We start from the raw sequence: 17,545 nt of genomic DNA, 5'->3' as shown, positions 1-17,545 counted from the left end.
ACAGGCTTACTATAAGATAATGAGTATACAATTCATTAACCACGTCTCCCTCTTCCTTTCCAAGGAGCTTGAGCCCCATGCTGCTCCCAAAGCAAGTCAAAACTTCAGGAAGGCTAATTTTACCTTATGGTACTGTCAGGATATAGCAATAGTTTTAACAAGAAATGTCAAATGAATGAAAAGATAGCAAACCTTATACACTTGTCCATAGGTGCCATTTCCAACGACTTGCACTAGTTCAAATATTCCTGCCGGATCCTGTAAGAGGAAGAGAAAATATAGTTATTCCCTTATGCAGAAAGAACTGAATATTTAGGGAAGGACTTGAATAGTGTCTTTAACTGGCCTGATTCCTTGAGAAAACACACGGAAAGATCATCGAAAGTCAGATCTAAAAGGTCCTCAAATTCAATGCTCTCCTTTTACAGAGGTGGAAATTAAGGCCTGGAGAAAAGAGGAAAAGGAAGTACCCAAGGTCATAGATGTAGTAAGAAGGATAGAGCCAGGATTCTTTCCTCAGTCCTCTGACTCCAGATCCAGTGCTGAGGACCTCTCCTGGAGTTCTTCTTCCAAGATGATATGGAACCACTGACTATTCCCGGGCTGACCATTCATTCACTTTCAAAGCCATCTAAATGTATGGTCATCTTGTTCCCATGTCTCCATCTTTTCCACAAGAAGAGCATAAGATAGTCACATGACATGAAACTTTCCCACTTTCCTGTTTACAACTCAAAAAATTGGCATTTTTACAATTTAATTTTAAGTACATGTGGTTATTCTTTTTTTTAACTCTTGCTAATCCCATCAAAGTCTGCCAGTTTTTTTGCATAATACTATGCATTTGAGAGCTCTCAATCCACTGTATGTGCAGCTATTTAGTCACTGAACAAAACACTCCCAATCTAGAACTAAAAGGGTCCCCAGAAGACAACAAATCTGAACTCCTAATCTTACAGAGGAAGAAAATGAGACCCAGCAAGAAGAAATGACTTGTCCAATATTGTACAGTGAGTAAGGCCAATATTTGAAGTGGAATCCTCTGACTCCAAATCCTTTCCACTGCACCAAGAAATTTTTTTAAAGGATTTACTCATATTTTAAATAGAGATTAAACAGTCCTTTACCTCTCTTGCCCCAAGTTTCCTCATTAATAAAATGGAAACAGTGAGGTAGCATAGTTTCTTGAGTAAATCCTTTACCCCTCGTTGGATCTCACTTCCCTCCCCTCTAAAATGAAAAGATTGAAACAGATGATCTCAAAGGTCCTATATTTGTCGCTTTTACACATTGAGTCCGTGATGTCCTATGTCTTGAACTATTTAAAAAAAAACTTCTTTACTGGTTTATATGAAAATTAGGGACTATTTCATTTGCTCAACCAATAGCTGGTGATCATCTACTAAGGCATGGTATTTGGTGCTTCAAAATGAAGTTCACATCTGACTAATCTAAATCTCCACTATTGTTCATATCCAGATTCAAACTAGTTTTGTACACTAGTTTAAGATGTGACTGAGTCTCTATGGCTGAAACAATTGGGCAAATGTGTGTGTGTATGATATATGTCAAATGTGTATATATACACACACACACAAATGTATACATGTATGTATGTGTATGTGGGTGTATATATATGTGTTTATGTGTGTGTATATATGACATTTGTATATATATATATATATATATATTATATATATATATATATATATATATATATATATATCAGGCATGATTCTAGGCATTGGGGATACAATGATAAAAGTGAGATTAATCATTGTCCTTGAGGAGCTACTATTCTATTGGGAGAAACAATATGTATATGTACAAATGACTATATGTAAAACTGGTATATACATTTGATACACAGAAAGTAATTTTGGCAGGGGTAGGTGGAACAATATTAGAAAAAGCGTCATACAGCAAGTGTCACCTGAGCTTTGAAACTCACCAACTCTACCTCTCCTTGCCTGGATGTAGATCCCATTCATCTGAGAAGGCAGCTCCCTTCTTTACCAAAATTATTTTCAAAACAAATGTCACCATCAGATAATCTCAGCAATAAGCAATGTCATGCCCGAAGTCTCCTTTTAATTGTCCAAGTTGGAGAAAACTATTTTTTAATCAAGAAACTTGAAGTAAAAATAGGTCATTTTGGGGGGGTGATCTTGATATAAAATGTGTTACTTTTACGATAACTTATAGTGAGATTTATGTGATGAAAAATATAGTTCTGTATCTGAACCATTTATCACCTTAGCAGAATCCTTCTGTGGATATCATTGGGAGATTTATGAGAAACATTATTAACTTGGTAGGCTCAGCCTGTGGCCATCTGTCAAAACCATCAATCAGGTGAGTTGATGCCTATTGATGTCACTGACCGAAGGCCCATTCTTTGTTTGGGCTTCAGAAGGCAAAGTATTAGAGACCTAAATTTTCTGCATGTAAAAGACCACTTAGGAGTCTCTTTAGAATTTCTCTGAAGTCTTTGACAACAAACCCGGTTCGGATTCTCTAAAGTCCTTTTCATCATCCCATGCAGTGAAATGAATAAAGCGAGATCCTTATTTGAATTTGGATACAGGTAGCTATGATCATTCAAAAGTTTGGCTATTAGAGAAAATAATCAATACAGTTTCAAGTCTACATCAGTTTATTCAGAATTCATTTGAGTCACATCCAAGTTACTTTAGAAACAGTCTTCCTCCCCTAAAAATTTGTTCTGATACTTCCAGCATTCCTGTTTAGCGGAAGTCTGAAAGATTCATGTTTTGGATTGAATTGCATCTCTCCTAGAACTTGTAAATAAAACATTTTCCTGTGTGTCTTCTCTGGGTTTTTCCCTTTGAGGTTTATCCTATTTATCTCCAATGTAGGTGCAGTGGAAATAATATTAGATGTGAAGTAACAGGAATTAGAGTTCAATATCCCTTACTATCTTCCTGGCCTCGTAAAAATCACTTCCCTGCCTTGTACCTCAGTTTCCTCCTCCATAAAATGAGGGAGTTGAACTAGATGGCCTCTGTGTTCCATTTCATATCTAGAACTAGGATTCTATAATCTTAGATCAGTAGATGTAACACTGAGAAAAGAAGAGCTGTGCTTTAGAGGCAGCATATTTAAATAAAATTGGCCTGTCCAGAGACAAGACTTTTTTTCCCACTAATATTCCCCTGATTCCTCACTTACTAAGTGAGGTGCGGATGTCTAAAAAGAAGGATCAACTATATCAGATTTCTTTGCTGTCTTGAGGATGGGAGAGATAAGGGAAGAAGGGGGGAAATTTGGAATCGAAAACTTAAAAAATGTATGTTGAAAACTTCTTTATATGAAATTGAAAAAATAAAAAAAAAACTATTAAGTGACAAAAAGAAAAAACACTAAAAATAAATTAACTTTTTTTTTAAAGAAGGATTAAGCCATGGACTAGGACCGTAGTGAGAGGGAATGAATGTTGCTTCACAAAAAAAAAAGGAAATTTAAGTAAAATCTAAGAAGGAATGTTTGATTTCAGAAAATAAACAGCTATCCATCTTTCAAGGCCTTTTTTCAAGGTCTTCCAAGCCATGGGAGTTGCTTGGGTCAATTACCCTGCCTGCAGTGTTACCTTGAGAATGTCTGAGGTCTTCTCCCTGCCACGGTTTTCTTATATCTGTAAGGAAAATGACCATAAAACAAGCAAACGCCATCCATAGAGGACTTAGAAGAGCTGGTTAAAAACGGCAACAACAACAACTAAGTTATTGGTTTAGAGATTTAGAGCTGGGTGGGATCTAGAGGCCATGGAATCCAATCCACTCCCTTATTTTACAGAAGAGAAACTGAAGTTAGAAATGGCAGATAACTGTTCAGTGAGGATACAGCTAGTGTCAGAGGGAGGATCTGAATCCAGGTCTTCCTGCCTCAAGTCCAGTATACTATCTGCTCTCTCCGGAAATCCTTTTAAAGAATTTTCTAAACAATTCCATAAAAGGCAGGATGGCTTAGTGGGTAGAGAGCCCGCCTCAGAACCAGGAAGACCAGAGTTCAAATCTTGACCTCTGACCCATACTGACTTTGACACCCTAGTACTTTGCTTCACTCTTAGTGCCTCCGGCAGCCCTAATGGGAGTAGATTTGGATCTGCAGGGGTGTAGGGAGTTTCCTCCATCCATAGAATCATAGGTTCCATCTAAGAAAAAACAATCCCATTTGCACATAGGAGGTTTTGTTACACTTTTGCACACACAGACAACCAGGCTGAGTATACCCAGACATTCAGGACATTTCAGGGCTGCCTCCCCCGGCTATTCGTATTTCAAGGCACTGTGATTTTAAAATTAGCCTAAGAAAAAGAGAATTTTGCGGGTTAGAAGAGGAAAGAGACTGGTCGAAGGAAAGTCAGCTGTTGTACTATTCTAGGCACACAGGGATCAACAAAGAATCACCGAATCAGAGAGTTGGCGCTCTAAGGGACCTGAGAGATCATTTAGTCTAATCCTATCATTTTACAGAGGGGGAAACTGAGACTCGGGGAACCAAAGTGACTTGCCAAGGAGTAAACTGACCAAACCACAGGTCAATTTAAGCTCAAGTTATCTGGAAGGAAGAAATGTGGGACTTGACAGCTTGGATTTGGGAAATGAAGAAGGCGAAGAGTCCCAGATAAGACCAAGCTTCACGTTCCAGACATTAAAAGATGGCAATCACGTTGGTGGCCGGAATGGAGAGTTAGTCCAAGGAGGAAAATGATGAGCTCTGATTCACATACCATAAGCCTCGAACTCACAGCAGTCTAGCCAAGGGAAGGCGCCCCGTAGATCACGGGAACATAAAAGAAAAAGCCACAAGTGAGGGGAAGGCTGCAGATGGGAGAAAGCTGAGCGACTTCTTCACATAGGTAGTAGCTGAAGTCATGGAAAACCGTGAACTCCAAAAGGGCAAGAATAGAACCTTAGGAGGTATTCACAGTTACATGGTGAGGGGAGAGATTAAGACAGGGAGGCCCGGAGAGGGGAAAGTCCCTAGCCTAAGGTCACTGGGATCTCTGGCTCCAAAGCCTGTGCCCTTTCCAGCACTAAAATAGCTGACTCTGGAGTCTAGGAGAGGTGGAGGGGTCCAGAATAACTAGGAGGGGTTAATGGGCTGGGTGAAATGGGAGCAGGGAGTGACTGAAGGGCAGAGAACAGGTTTGGGCAGTGTGGTGGGGGAGTCGGAGACATGGCAGGTACATTAACATATAAATAGAATGCAATGGCAGGAGAAATCATCTGCTGTTGGGGATCAGCTCATTGCCTTCCTCCATGCCTCTAGAACGGGACAGAAGGCGAACTCCAAGAGCGCAAGGAGCAGGCAGGAGCATCCCTCATCGACCTGCGGCTCGGGAACAAACAATTCATCTTCTGGCCCCAGAGACGCCGCCTGGGAGTCTGAGGAAACTGGGATCTGGCTGCGAGCGGGAAAGATGCACAGAGCTTAAAGGACTAGCGCCTCGCACTTATGGGGAGCCCTCAGTGCCACATCACCAAGAGCCACAGGCAAGGCAGCGGCCCCGGCTCCCAATGGCGTCTGAGTTGGAGGTGAAAATTGCGCCACGCCTTAGTGACAGACATGAGGAGACTGGACCAGATGACCTCTGCAAGGGCCTCCAGCTGTTATTCTATGCTTTCTTTAGCTTCAAGACACGTGTCAGAATTCTTTGGATCTCTCCGTCTTTCTCTCTCTCTCTTTCTCTCTGTCTGTCTCTGTCTCTGTCTTTCTCTCTCTCTCTCCTACTATTTTTGGAGAAACTAAACTTGCAATCCTATCAGTGTAGTAATACCTACTGCGGAAACTCCCTCTACCAATGCACATAGGCACCAGTTTGAAACAAGCCCTTAGGAGAACTTCTTGGGGCACTAAGAGGTCCCATGACTTATTCAGGGTCACCCAGCCTGTGTCAGGTGTCAGAAGTACGACTGAACTCAGATTTTTTCTAACTCCGGCTAAAGGCAAGGCTGACACTTTAGAGGCTACTGTGTCAAGCTGCCCCTCCTGCCATTTTACTATGAAATCACACTTAATATCTCCTGACTTTCATAGAGATGTCTGTGACCAAAGCACTTAGACCCTCTCTTCTTTTCCTCATCCCCAAGGGAAGCGATGGGCCCAGATAAAACTATCGAGGCTCTCCGGCTGGACTGTACTTTCGATCCTCTGAATGTCCTTGCTTGGCTGGACATTGTCACCTGGACAATTGGACGGAACTTTTAGCTGAGCCAAGTCTTTAATGATCTCACTCATTTATTTTTCCCTCTGTTAACTTTCAAACCTTTCTGGTCTGTCTCCCCACCCTTCCCTAGCTTATCGCCAAGCTCCTATACTTTCTGTTGACAAGTTTTGACCCACACATTCATCATTTGGAGAGTGATTCTTACAATGCATCTTACCATATGTCGAGTTTCTTACTTATTTTTATCATCTGTAGGGTGCTACAAAAAGCAGTGACATTACATTTCTCCAGAAATACAAGAAATAAATCACATACATTGAAACTCCCCAAAATGAAATGTACAGAACCATTATGATATTTTGCCAAGGCGATAGCAAATTCATCCAGGATCATCTTAAAAGTTTTAGGGTGTGTCTGTGTGGTACGTGTATGTGTGTGTGTGTGTGTGTGTGTGTGTGTGTGTGTGTGTGTGTTTTGATTGAGAGAACTTGCCAAATCTATGGCTGAGGTCGTTGGAAAAACTTGAATCTGAAGGAAACCTTAGTTTCTCTCAACACTAAAGCTTAAAAGCCAATGAAAATCAAATCAAATATGGCAAGTCAGAATGAAAAAAAAATATTAGAAAATGAAGGTTTGTCTCTAGCCTTTAGTGGAGTAGCTGCAACTCGAATCTAGACGATGTCACATTTAGTTTAGGCTCTTAAGCTGGGTGCCAAAGGGTTGGTTTACAAATCTCTTTCCCACCACTGTGATGACAATCTAATTTATTTATACCTAGAAGACTATTATTGCACGTGGCTCCTCTTTGAAGATGAATGCTATCTCCTTTATCTACTTGGGAGAGGCAGCTGGTGTGGTGGAAAGAGCACTAGATTTGGCACAAGAAACTTGGGTTCAGTGACCCTTACTAGCTCTGGATCCTGGGCAAGCCCCCCTCCCGCCCCCGCCAGCCAAAATTATATCTCTACGATGCAGTTCAATGATTGATCAATAAATGTTTCTTAAGAGCCTGTGTGTCAGACACTGTGGGGTAATATTTTCATCCCTTCCAAGTATCACAGGGTTATCAGGAGGAATAAGAGCTGATACAAGAGGAATAAAGTGATAATGTTAATAATTCTCTTCTCAGTCCTGAGTTTGAAATCAGGGGACTAGGATTATGACCAGGGACATAATCCAGTCAGTGCTCTCTTCCATTTTTTTTTCTTCTTTAATGTGTGTGGCAACAAGACCCTCTCTTCTCCTTGGGTTTGGATTTCCCTGCCCCATCATTTCCATGAGGATTTTTCCATTCCTCTCGTCATTTTTAGAAAATAGTTTATTCGGTTTGCTTGTCTGTGGTTTTGCATATTTGCCCTAGTTTGCTTTTTCTATCTCCCTTACATAAAGAAAAAAGGCTGCATTCGTTCAATATTTTTTTCCCCATTGGCTTTATTCTTTCACTTGGGGGGCTGATAGGGGGAGGGAGTCTAAACTGACCTTGAAAATTCTGTTCAGGATTAAAAAGCAACACCTGCAGTGCCCACTCCCATCTCCCAATTCTGAACATTTACACAAACTGTTCCCCCTACCCAGAATGCTCTCTTTCCTGACCTTGGTCTCTAAATTCTTAGCTCCCCTTAAGTTAAAATGTCACCTCTTATACAAGGGCCTTTCTTGATTTCCCCCAGGTGTTAGTCAACACCCTCCAAGATACACCTTCCAAATTATTTTGTCCAGTCTTCCAATTTATATAGCTGTGATCCCCTGAATAATCTCCATGAGGAGGAAACTTTTTCTTTTCTTTTCTTTTCTTTTTTTCTTTGCATCTCACAGCTCAACACAATGTTTGTCACCTGTAATAAGTATTTAATATAGGCTTGTGGAATTGAATTGAAAATAATGAAGAACGGAAACGGAACATTTTCTGAGTGGAGCCAGAAAGACAAAACTGAGCTTTAAAAAAAAAAAAAAAAAAAAAAAAAAAAGCTGTTTTTATTTTTAAAACAGCATTAGCGATTATAGTACTAATATTTGCAATACAATAAATGATTTTTCATGGATAAGATAACTTCGCTAAATTATTATCCACATACTACCCCCCTTTAAAAAAAATCTCCATATATATAATAAGAAAATGATAGAGGGGATACTCTTGAGAGATTTAGTCTTCCTTCGTTTAGTTGGTTGGTTTTTGTTTATTTGTTCCTTTCTTTATTTTGCTTTTTGACTGGCAGGATCCAATCCTAAATACAAAGGGGGCAGTCTGTAAATGTCATCAGAGTGCAGTAATACTTATGTATGCCAATGGGATTTTCAAAAGTCCTTTCACATAAGGTTAATATTTAGCTTTTCTCAAAACAGACAAGCATCAAATGCTCCCTTCTTAAAGTTACCCTGCACTCATTCCACCGAGGTGCCTGCCTGCCTGCCGCTTTTGCGATTCTCAGCTGCCCTTTGCATTCAAGGGAGGCTGGGAATAAAGTCACAACTTAGGAAAAGAACTCAGTAAATGTGTTTTGTGGGGTCCAGTGAGAAAGCTCGAGGCTCACTGCAAGGGGAAAGAAATGTTCTTCCAAAATAAGACTAATCGTGGATGGAGCGTTTACTGAGTACTTACTGTGAGTCAGGTGCTGCGTTAATTATTATGTTACTATATTAATTTTAATAAAGGTCACGCATGGGAGGGGGGAGATCCCCAAAGTCCAAACTTCACAAGAATTGGTTTCGAGAGAAAGAAATGGTTCTGTCAAAATCAAAATTACTAATGAGGAAAGATCAGGCGTGTGGTCGGGGGAAAGAAATATACACAGGTGAAAACCCCCGACCTCTTACAAGAATGATGGGGGGGGGCGCGGCAGATTCCCCCTCTCTCCCCCACCCCAAGCAGCTATGACCTTTCTCTCTGAAAACGCGCAACGAGCTCAAAGCAAAAAGAAGCAACTCTTACAAGAGTGAGAAACTTTGTGAACTATTTGCTTTGGAGAAATCTGAATCTTCCGTTGATTTGCTAGAATCTCTTCGTTTTAGAGAATTGGTTCCTTCTAAAGTGGATTTCTGAGCCCCGTACCCACCCCATCCCGTGTGTATGTGTGTGCGTTTCGTGTATGTGTGTGTGTGTGTGGGGGGAGAACCACAGTGGAAAAGGTGCTAGATTTAGAATCAGACCAATTGAATTCTAATTCTAACTGCTGTTTTACTACCTGTGCGATCAAGGGCAAATCACATGTTCTCTTCCAGTCTCAGTTTAGCCCACTTGTAAAGAGAGAGGGTTTGGCTAAGTGATCTCCCAGATCCCTTTCAGCTTTAAATCTTATAGATTCTAGGGAGACTAGCATCTCCCACCACAGACAGACACACACACACACAGAGTGGAGCGCGGCACTCTGGAGACACCGAAATAGCCGAGGTCCAGGGAAGCCGTGGCGCTGACCCCAGGAGGGACGCGGGCAGGGAAAGCGCGCGCGCGCACACACACACACACACACACACACACTCGCGCGGAAAGAAGTTGAGCGCGGCACCCTGGAGACACCGAAATAGCCGGGGTCTCTGGAAGCCGTGCCCTGCAGTCAGGGAGAGCCAGGCGCCGACCCCAGGAGGGAGGCGGGCAGGGGACGCGCGCTCTGCCTCGATCCCTGCGGGTCTCCTCTCCCAGCCTCTCCCGAGCACGGTGCGGGGCCGCTTCGGCCGCCCCGCGCCCGGCGCCGGGCGCAAAACCGCGCGCACTTAGACGGGCGCCGGCGGCGGGACGCCAGCACGCATCGCGAGCGCTCACTCACCCTCAGAGTGGACAGGTCGATGTGGTCCAGGCTCCGGGGCGACGAGACTCTAGCCATGGCCATTGCTGCGGTCGGGATCGGGACCGGGGCCGAAGCCCTGGCCGGGGACGGGGCTGGGGTCGGGGTCGGGGAGGGGGTTGAGGTGGAGCTCGGGGTTGGAGGTCGGCTTGGAGTTTGGCTAGAAGTTCGGTCCGGGGCTGCAGGGATGCGAAGAGCAAAGACGGGCGACGGGAGTCAGAGGAGCCTGTCAGAGTGCGTTGGGCACGAGCTGAGGGCGCCAGCTGGACTGACCGAATGCCCGCCTGGGCTGCGACTCCCTTGGACTTGAGCTGACGGGGAGGGGGCAAAAAGAGGGCGGGGAGGGGAGGGGAAAGAGGGGGAGGGGGCAAGGGGGGTGGAAGGAGGGCAGGACCAGAGGCCGGGATGCGGGGGGTGGGGGGAGAGAAGAGGGAGGGAGAAAGAGGAGAAGGAGAAGGGAGGAGGAAAGGGAGGGGGGAGGCGGAGAGGCAGCCGGAGCCGGAGTGGGAGGGGGCCCGCCGGGGGTCGCCCCGCCAGGGGGCCGCCGAGGGGCTGCGCGCTCCAGCAGCCTGCGCCCGCGGCGCCCTGTCCCCAGAGCCAGTCCCCAGCCGCTAACGCCTTTAGGAGGGTAGCGGTGTCGCTCGTGCCCCTGCCTGTGCCTCCGTCCCTGACGTTCCGCCGCCTCCCGACCCCACGACCCAGTTGCAGCCACAGCCACGGCGTCCGGCTCCCGGCTCCCCGTAGGACAACTTTTTTTGCAGAGACATTTCCTCGGGAAAAAAAAAAAAAAGAAAAAAGTTTGGGGAAGGAAGTGACGTGCCTCCGGGGCTGGGGAGGCGGCCGCCCGGGCAGGGGCCGGAGTCGGAGCACGCGGGCCGCCGGACGCGCGGAAGGACCACGGGCGGGAGGCCCGGCGTGGGACCCGGCGGGACCGTGAGCCAAGGGCCCCCCTGGGTCTCGTCCGCCCGCCCGCCCTCAGCGCCAGAGCACGGCCCGCACGTGGGCTTCTCGAGTGAAACTGAACGCCTCATCTAAGAAAGCTCCCGGGGGCCGGGGGCTGCTCCCACAGTGCATCCCTCCCGGCCCAATGCTGGCGAGTGGAGCCCCGGGGCACCTCTTCCGTGGGGCTCCCCCCAGCTCGGTCCCAGTGATCCAGGGAAGTACATTCCCGGGCGGGGCGGGGGCGTCCCCCTGGCACTCTTTGCCGTCTACTTAGGGAGAGACAGGGAGCCCCTGGGAGCCTAGTGGGCTCCTGTCAGCCGGCATCCTAAGTTTCCAGATGTAGAGCTACAAGTTACCTCAGAAGCCATCCATTTCACCCTCCTTCTTTTAGAAATAAGGAAACTGAGACCCAGAGATGGGCAGTGACCTATCCAAGGTCAAACACAGGCTCCTAGCTCTAAAACTGGAAGAGACCTTTGAAGCCAGCTAACCTAACTCCCCACACGTGACAGAGAAGAACACTCTCAGGCCCAGAATTGGCCACATGAGTTGTACAGGTAGTCAGAGGCAGCGCCAAGTGTGCACTTGCTTGCCCCCTGACTGGCTCCCTCTAGTACTCTATCCACACGGCTTCTCCAGTGTTGTTGTTGTTTCTACCAAATGGCAATATGGAGTCTGAATGAACGGGAAACAAAATGAATTTTCTTTGGAGAACTGGGAACTCTTTTTGAAATAGCCAGCCTTAGATCTTGTCCCTCACACATGCTATTCCATCTCCGTACCGACTGCACAAGCTACTCCCCCATGCACATAGTCACTCCTTCCTCATGTGCTTCTTATCTCCCCCTCCCCCCAGTTCCCATCAAAGTTGGTGTTATCCCCCTAGGAATCCTTTCTTGATCCTCACCCCAAGCACTGAGTGTCTCCATATCCCCAATCCTTAACTTTCTCTCTTATTTTTTTGTATTTGTCTATTTATGTAGATGTCTCCCATTAAAAAAAAAACAAAAAAACAAAAAACAAAACCAGGAACTGTTTCATTAGGGAAAAAAACAAACAAACAAACAAAAAAAAAACCTTTGCTTCTCCAGCCCAGTGTTTGGCACCTAGTAGGCACTTAATAAATAGCCTGTCAGGGTAAGTCATAAAACCCCAGGTGGCTTCTAGGAGCCCAATTCTTAACAGAATTCTTAACAGGAAATACTTGACAAAATAACATGGTATCTATCACCAGCTTCCCAAGGGCAGCCCCAGACAACATTATTACCTTTCCAGAAAGTCAGATTCTACTTCCTCCATGAGATTTCTTCTGATTGCTTCCCCCTAGATCTTTGACCTCCCCCTCCGAACACTTTTTGCCAAGCTCATTTTTTAAAAGCAAATTTATCCTTCTGATTTAAGGCTTTCCGATTTTGCCCCCCCCACCCCCACCCCCACCCCACATCCCAATTAAGAGTGTAAGCTTCTGTAAGCAGTGGACTCTTCCTTCCAAGTTAGTTAGGATACTCCCTCCTAACATGAAGCTTTTCCTGATTTCCATAAATGCTAAGGACCCTCCCCCACCCCCAGTTCCCTTATATTTACTTTATTTTTGCCTGTTTTTATTTTCCCCGGACAGAATATAAACTCCTTGAGGACAGGGTCTGGTTTTTGTCTTTGTATCTTTAGCTCCTAGCACAAGATCCCAATTAAGGTTTTCATTAAACATTCACATTTATTATCTTATTTGAGCCTCACATGTGAACTACATGGTGTAAGTGCCATTAACAGAGGAGAGAACTGCAGTCTTCTGGAAAGGAATGCTCAAGCTTAATTTCACTAAAAATTAAAAAAAAGAAAGAAAGAAACAACAACCATCAATCTTGTTAACAACTCTTCCTTGTATAAATACCGGTAGCCTGTGTTTAACGACTACGTGTGTGTCATACACAATGTCCCAAAAGTCTTAGTACACTTTTGAGCTTAAAAACTTGTATATACAGTACAAATTAAGCTTAAAAACTGTACTAAGACTTTGGGGACAAAAACTGTGCTAAGACTGTTGGGACACCTGTATGTGTGTGTGTGTGTGTGTGTGTGTATGTGTGTATGCATATGTAAATATACATGTGTATTTCCAGTACCTAACACTGTTCCTCCTACATAACAGTCCTTTAATAAATATTGATTGATTAGTGTCATTTAACTGGTTTATTCTCTCTCTCTCTCTCTCTCTCTCTCTCTCTCTCTCTCTCTCTCCTCTCCTCTCCTCTCCTCTCCTCTCCTCTCCTCTCCTCTCCTCTCCTCTCCTCTCCTCTCCTCTCCTCTCCTCTCCTCTCCTTCCTCTCTCTCTCTCTCTCTCCTTCTTCTCCTCCCCCTTTCCTATGTAGTTTTTCAAACTCCTCCTGGTGAACATTTGCATTTATGGTGGATGGTGAAACTAAATATTTAGTCAAAGTGAGAACTGAACCAAAAAACTGACAAAATGAGTTTCACTGGAATCGAATACTTTCAATTCCCCACTTGCCAGACATCATCCTCATTATCATACTAATTCACCACTGAAACAGGACCCTGAAATCTCCCTGTAAAGTGGGGGTAAATCCAGTGTCCCAAAGACACTGCCAATAGTCTCTACCTTCAAGGAACTCAAATTTGAATGTGGGAGTAAATGTTCCAGTATCTCTGTGCCCACAAGATATATACAGTACAAATTGAAGGTAATCTCAGAAGGCACTTTGGGAAGAGGAAAGGGGGAGGAGAGGGGAGCAGAAGGGGTGGAAACGATCAGAAAAAGGAGAGACAGTGAAAAGGAACAGAGTTGGAAAATAGAATGTCACGTTTGAGCAACACCAAGAGTGGAAAGAGAAAGCCAAATGAAGGTTTTTTAAAAAAATATTTTTATTTTTATTCAATTTATATTTATATTCAATCCTGTAGATGATAGAAAGCCTATGGAGTTTACTGAGTGGGAGGTGTGAATGGTGATATGGTCAAAGCTATGGTTTAGGAAAATCACTGGCAATTGTGTGAGAAATGGATTGAGGAGGGAAAAGATGAGGCAGGGAGACCAGGTAGAAGGTGATTACAATGCCAGGCATGAGGGGATAAGAGTTCGTACTAGGATTGTGGCCGAGTTAAGAGAAGGCGATGTTGCCCAGGACAAAAAGATTTGGCAACAGCTTTGATATGTGGAGTGAGTGCAAGGGAGCAGTGGAAGATGCTGAAGAGCCTGGGAGCCTGAGTGACTGGTGGGGTAGTAGTACTGCTTGAAATAACAGGAAAACTAGGAAAAGGGGAGAGGGAAAGCAGATAATAAGATATTTTGTATTTTGTTGAGTTTGATACATCTCTTGGATGTGTGGTTCAAGATGTCCAAGACATGGTGGGTGATGAGACTAGAGCTCAGAATGGAGATTAGGGCTGGATATAGTACTTGGCATTCTCTTCAGAGAGATTTCAATGAACCCATGTCGCTGAAGAGTTTACTGTGATAGTGTGAAATGAAAAAAGAAGGGGCCCAGGACAAAGGCCTGAAAAACTTGAAAGGCTTCAAACCCAACTGCTCTGAAGACCAGCCTAGTCAATTGATGGGGAAGCATTTTTTTTATTAAAGCTTTTTATTTTCAAAATATATGCATGGATAATTTTTCAACATTGACTCCTATAAAACCTTACGTTCCAAATTTTCCCCTCCTTCCCCCCACTCCCTTCCCTAGATGACAAGTAATCCAGTATATGTTAAACATGTTAATATATATGTTAAATCCAATATAGGCGCATATATTTATACAATTTATCTTGCTGCACAAGGAAAATCAGATCAAAAGGGGAAAAAAATTGAGAAAGCACAATCCAAGCAAACAACAACAAAAAGAGTGAAGTGCTATGTTGTGGTCCACTCTCTCAGTTCCCACAGGCCTCTCTCTGGGTGTAGACGGCTCTCTTCATCACAAGATCATTGGAACTGGTCTGAATCATCTCACTGTTGGAAAAAGGCCATGTCCATCAAAATGGATTATGGTATAATCTTTTTGTTGAAGTGTATAATGATCTCCTGGTTCTGCTCATTTCACTCAGCATCAGTTCCTGTAAGTCTCTCCAGGCCTCTCTGAAATCATCCTGCTGATCATTTCTTACAGAATAATAGTATTTCATAACCTTCATACACCATAACTTATTCAGCCATTCTCCAACTGATGGTCATCCATTCATTTTCCGGTTTCTAGCCATTACAAACGGGGCTGCCACAAACATTTTTGCACATGTGGGTCCCTCTCTCTCCTTTAAGATCTCTTTGGGATATAAGCCCAGTAGTAACACTGCTGGGTCAAAGGATATGCACAGTTTGATAACTTTTTGAGCATCGTTCCAAATTGCTCTCCAGAATGGCTGGATGTATTCACAATTCCACCAACAATGTATCAGTGTCCCATTTTTCCCACATCCCCTCCAACATTCGTCATTATCTTTTCCTTGGACAAGCACTTTTTAAGTGTCTACTAGGTACCAGGTGCTGAATCGAAGGGCACAAAGACAAAAGTGAATGATTCTTTGCCCTATTCAGTTGAGGGAAATGTAGACACATATAAGTAAAGACAAAATCAAAAGAGAGTAATACAAGGTAATTTTAAGAGGGGGGAGGAATTACTAGCTAAGTAGATTAGGAAAATCCTCCGGCTGGAGGAGACATTTGAGCTGAACTTTGCAGGAAGCCTGAAATTCTAAATGCGAAGATAAGGGAGTACATTTCTGGCATGGGGAGATGGGCCGTGTAAAGAAAGGAGTGAAGATGGTAAATGAATGTCTTTTGCAATCAACATCAAGGAGGAAAAATTGGCTGAAGTGTAAAGTTTATGGAGGGGAATGAAGTGAAATCAATCTGAAAAATAGAGCTAGATTCTGAAAGGTTTGAAAAGTTAAACTGAGAAAATTGTATTTGATCCTAGAGGCAATAGGTAGTCACTGGGAACTCTTGAGCAATGGAAAGTAGAGTCAGATCTGGAGTTTGGATCTTTTGGGAAGCTATAGGAAGATGAATTGAAAAAAGAGAAGCTGAAGATTGCAAGATTATTTCCATAGTGTGAGCAAGGTGGGAATGAGGGGCTAAACTATACTGGTGACCATATGAAGAAGCAGATGAAAGAGATGTTGTGAAGACAGAATAAGATTTGGCAAGTGATTCGATAGAGAAGAGAGAGAATGGGAAAATGAGGGGGGGGGGAAGAAAGAAAGAAAGACAGGAAGAAAGAAAGAAAGAAACAAACACAAACAAAGAAAAGAAAGAAAGAGGAGTTCAGGATGACTGGTGTTATGATCCGGGCTGCCTGGAGGGATGCTGGTACCTGGAGGGAAGGGGAAAGAGTTTTGTTTTGGACGTGTTGAGTTAGAGATGCTTTCTGGAAATGTCCTTAAGGCAGCTGATAATGGTGAACTGGGAATCAGGAAGAAGCCTAGAGCTAGAGGCCTAACTGTAGAGAGATGATCATTAAACTTGTAGTATCTGACGAGTTCATCAAGAGAGAGATTTTAGGAGAATGTTGTAAGGTTCATTATCAGATGGTCTACACTAAATTTTGGTCATGGCAACTCTTAAGAGTTGGTGGCTCCCTAATACCAGCCCTGGAGACAGAAGGTTCTGAGTTCAAATTTGATGTCAGATACTTACTAAGTATGACCCTGTGCAAGTCACTTCCCCTGGATTGCCAGAGAGAGAGAGAGAGAGAGAGAGAGAGAGAGAGAGAGAGAGAGAGAGAGAAAGAGAGAGAGAGAGAGAGAGACAGAGAGACGGAGAGACAGAGAGAGAGAGAGATTGTATTGCCTTGTGTATAGAAATCCTTGCCTTGCTGTGAGGCAGTCTTGCCTTTAACACATCCTTGTATGGATTAGGCTGTATGACCTTGAGCAAGCCGAAACCATTTGAACAATCATACCTGCAGTTATCCTTGGTGAGAATGTGTTGGCCCATCGTTCAAGTGGCAAGCCTAGTGATCCCATCAGGGCCTGTCTGACACAATCCCTTCCCTTAGCACGAGGCTGGGCAGGTTTCGAAGAGCCTCTTGGCTGGATTTAAATTTTAGGCTAGGTATGGAAATATAATGTGATTCCGAATAATTAGAAAATTATAGGGGGAAGCTAGATGGTGCCCACCCTGAAACCAGGAGGACTTGAGTTCCAATCCAGCTTCAGACACTTTAACACTTACTAGCTGTGAGATCTCGGGCAAGTCACAACTCCAATTGTCGGGGGAGAGGGGGACAATTATAGCAAATCTATGGCTTTGCCCTCACCCCCACATCTGGAATTTCCTCCCTTAATTTGATCAAAGGGTCTAATGTTTATAAGGATATTTATATTACACAATTAATCCGGAACTATATAATTTATCAAATGTAGCAAACTTGCAAAGAAAACCAGTCGGTGCCTTTCTGGGAGAGCATTTCACCCAGTCACCCCCTCCCCAAATCTCCTCCTACAACTTCTTCCTTGTGTTCTCTTTGGGGAGAGAATATACCCAATCGTTCAACTGCCTTCCCTCTGGAGGATTACTTGTCTAGGCCAGTTCTTTTTTTTTTTTTAAATTTTTTTTAAATTTTTATTTAATAATTACTTTATATTGACACTCGTTTCTGTTCCAATTTTTTTTTCCCTC

At 43.8% G+C, this 17,545-nt stretch overlaps 1 protein-coding gene across 1 annotated transcript in view; it reads right to left on the bottom strand.

The window, feature by feature from the left end:
* The window catches only part of LOC127543146 (mitogen-activated protein kinase kinase kinase kinase 4-like), a 216,880-nt gene extending 206,869 nt beyond the window's left edge, over window positions 1-10,011 (bottom strand). Inside the window, exons 1-2 of the mRNA XM_051969166.1 lie at window positions 9,955-10,011; window positions 193-258 (exon numbers count right to left, since the gene is read on the bottom strand). Coding sequence (XP_051825126.1) covers window positions 193-258; window positions 9,955-10,011 — 123 coding nt within the window. The remainder of the gene's footprint in view (window positions 1-192; window positions 259-9,954) is intronic.
* Between the last annotated feature and the right edge of the window lie 7,534 nt (window positions 10,012-17,545).

Source organism: Antechinus flavipes, chromosome X, assembly GCF_016432865.1.
Source record: "Antechinus flavipes isolate AdamAnt ecotype Samford, QLD, Australia chromosome X, AdamAnt_v2, whole genome shotgun sequence".
Classification (NCBI taxonomy): Eukaryota; Metazoa; Chordata; class Mammalia; order Dasyuromorphia; family Dasyuridae; genus Antechinus; species Antechinus flavipes.
This window is presented reverse-complemented; position numbering and strand designations above follow the sequence as displayed.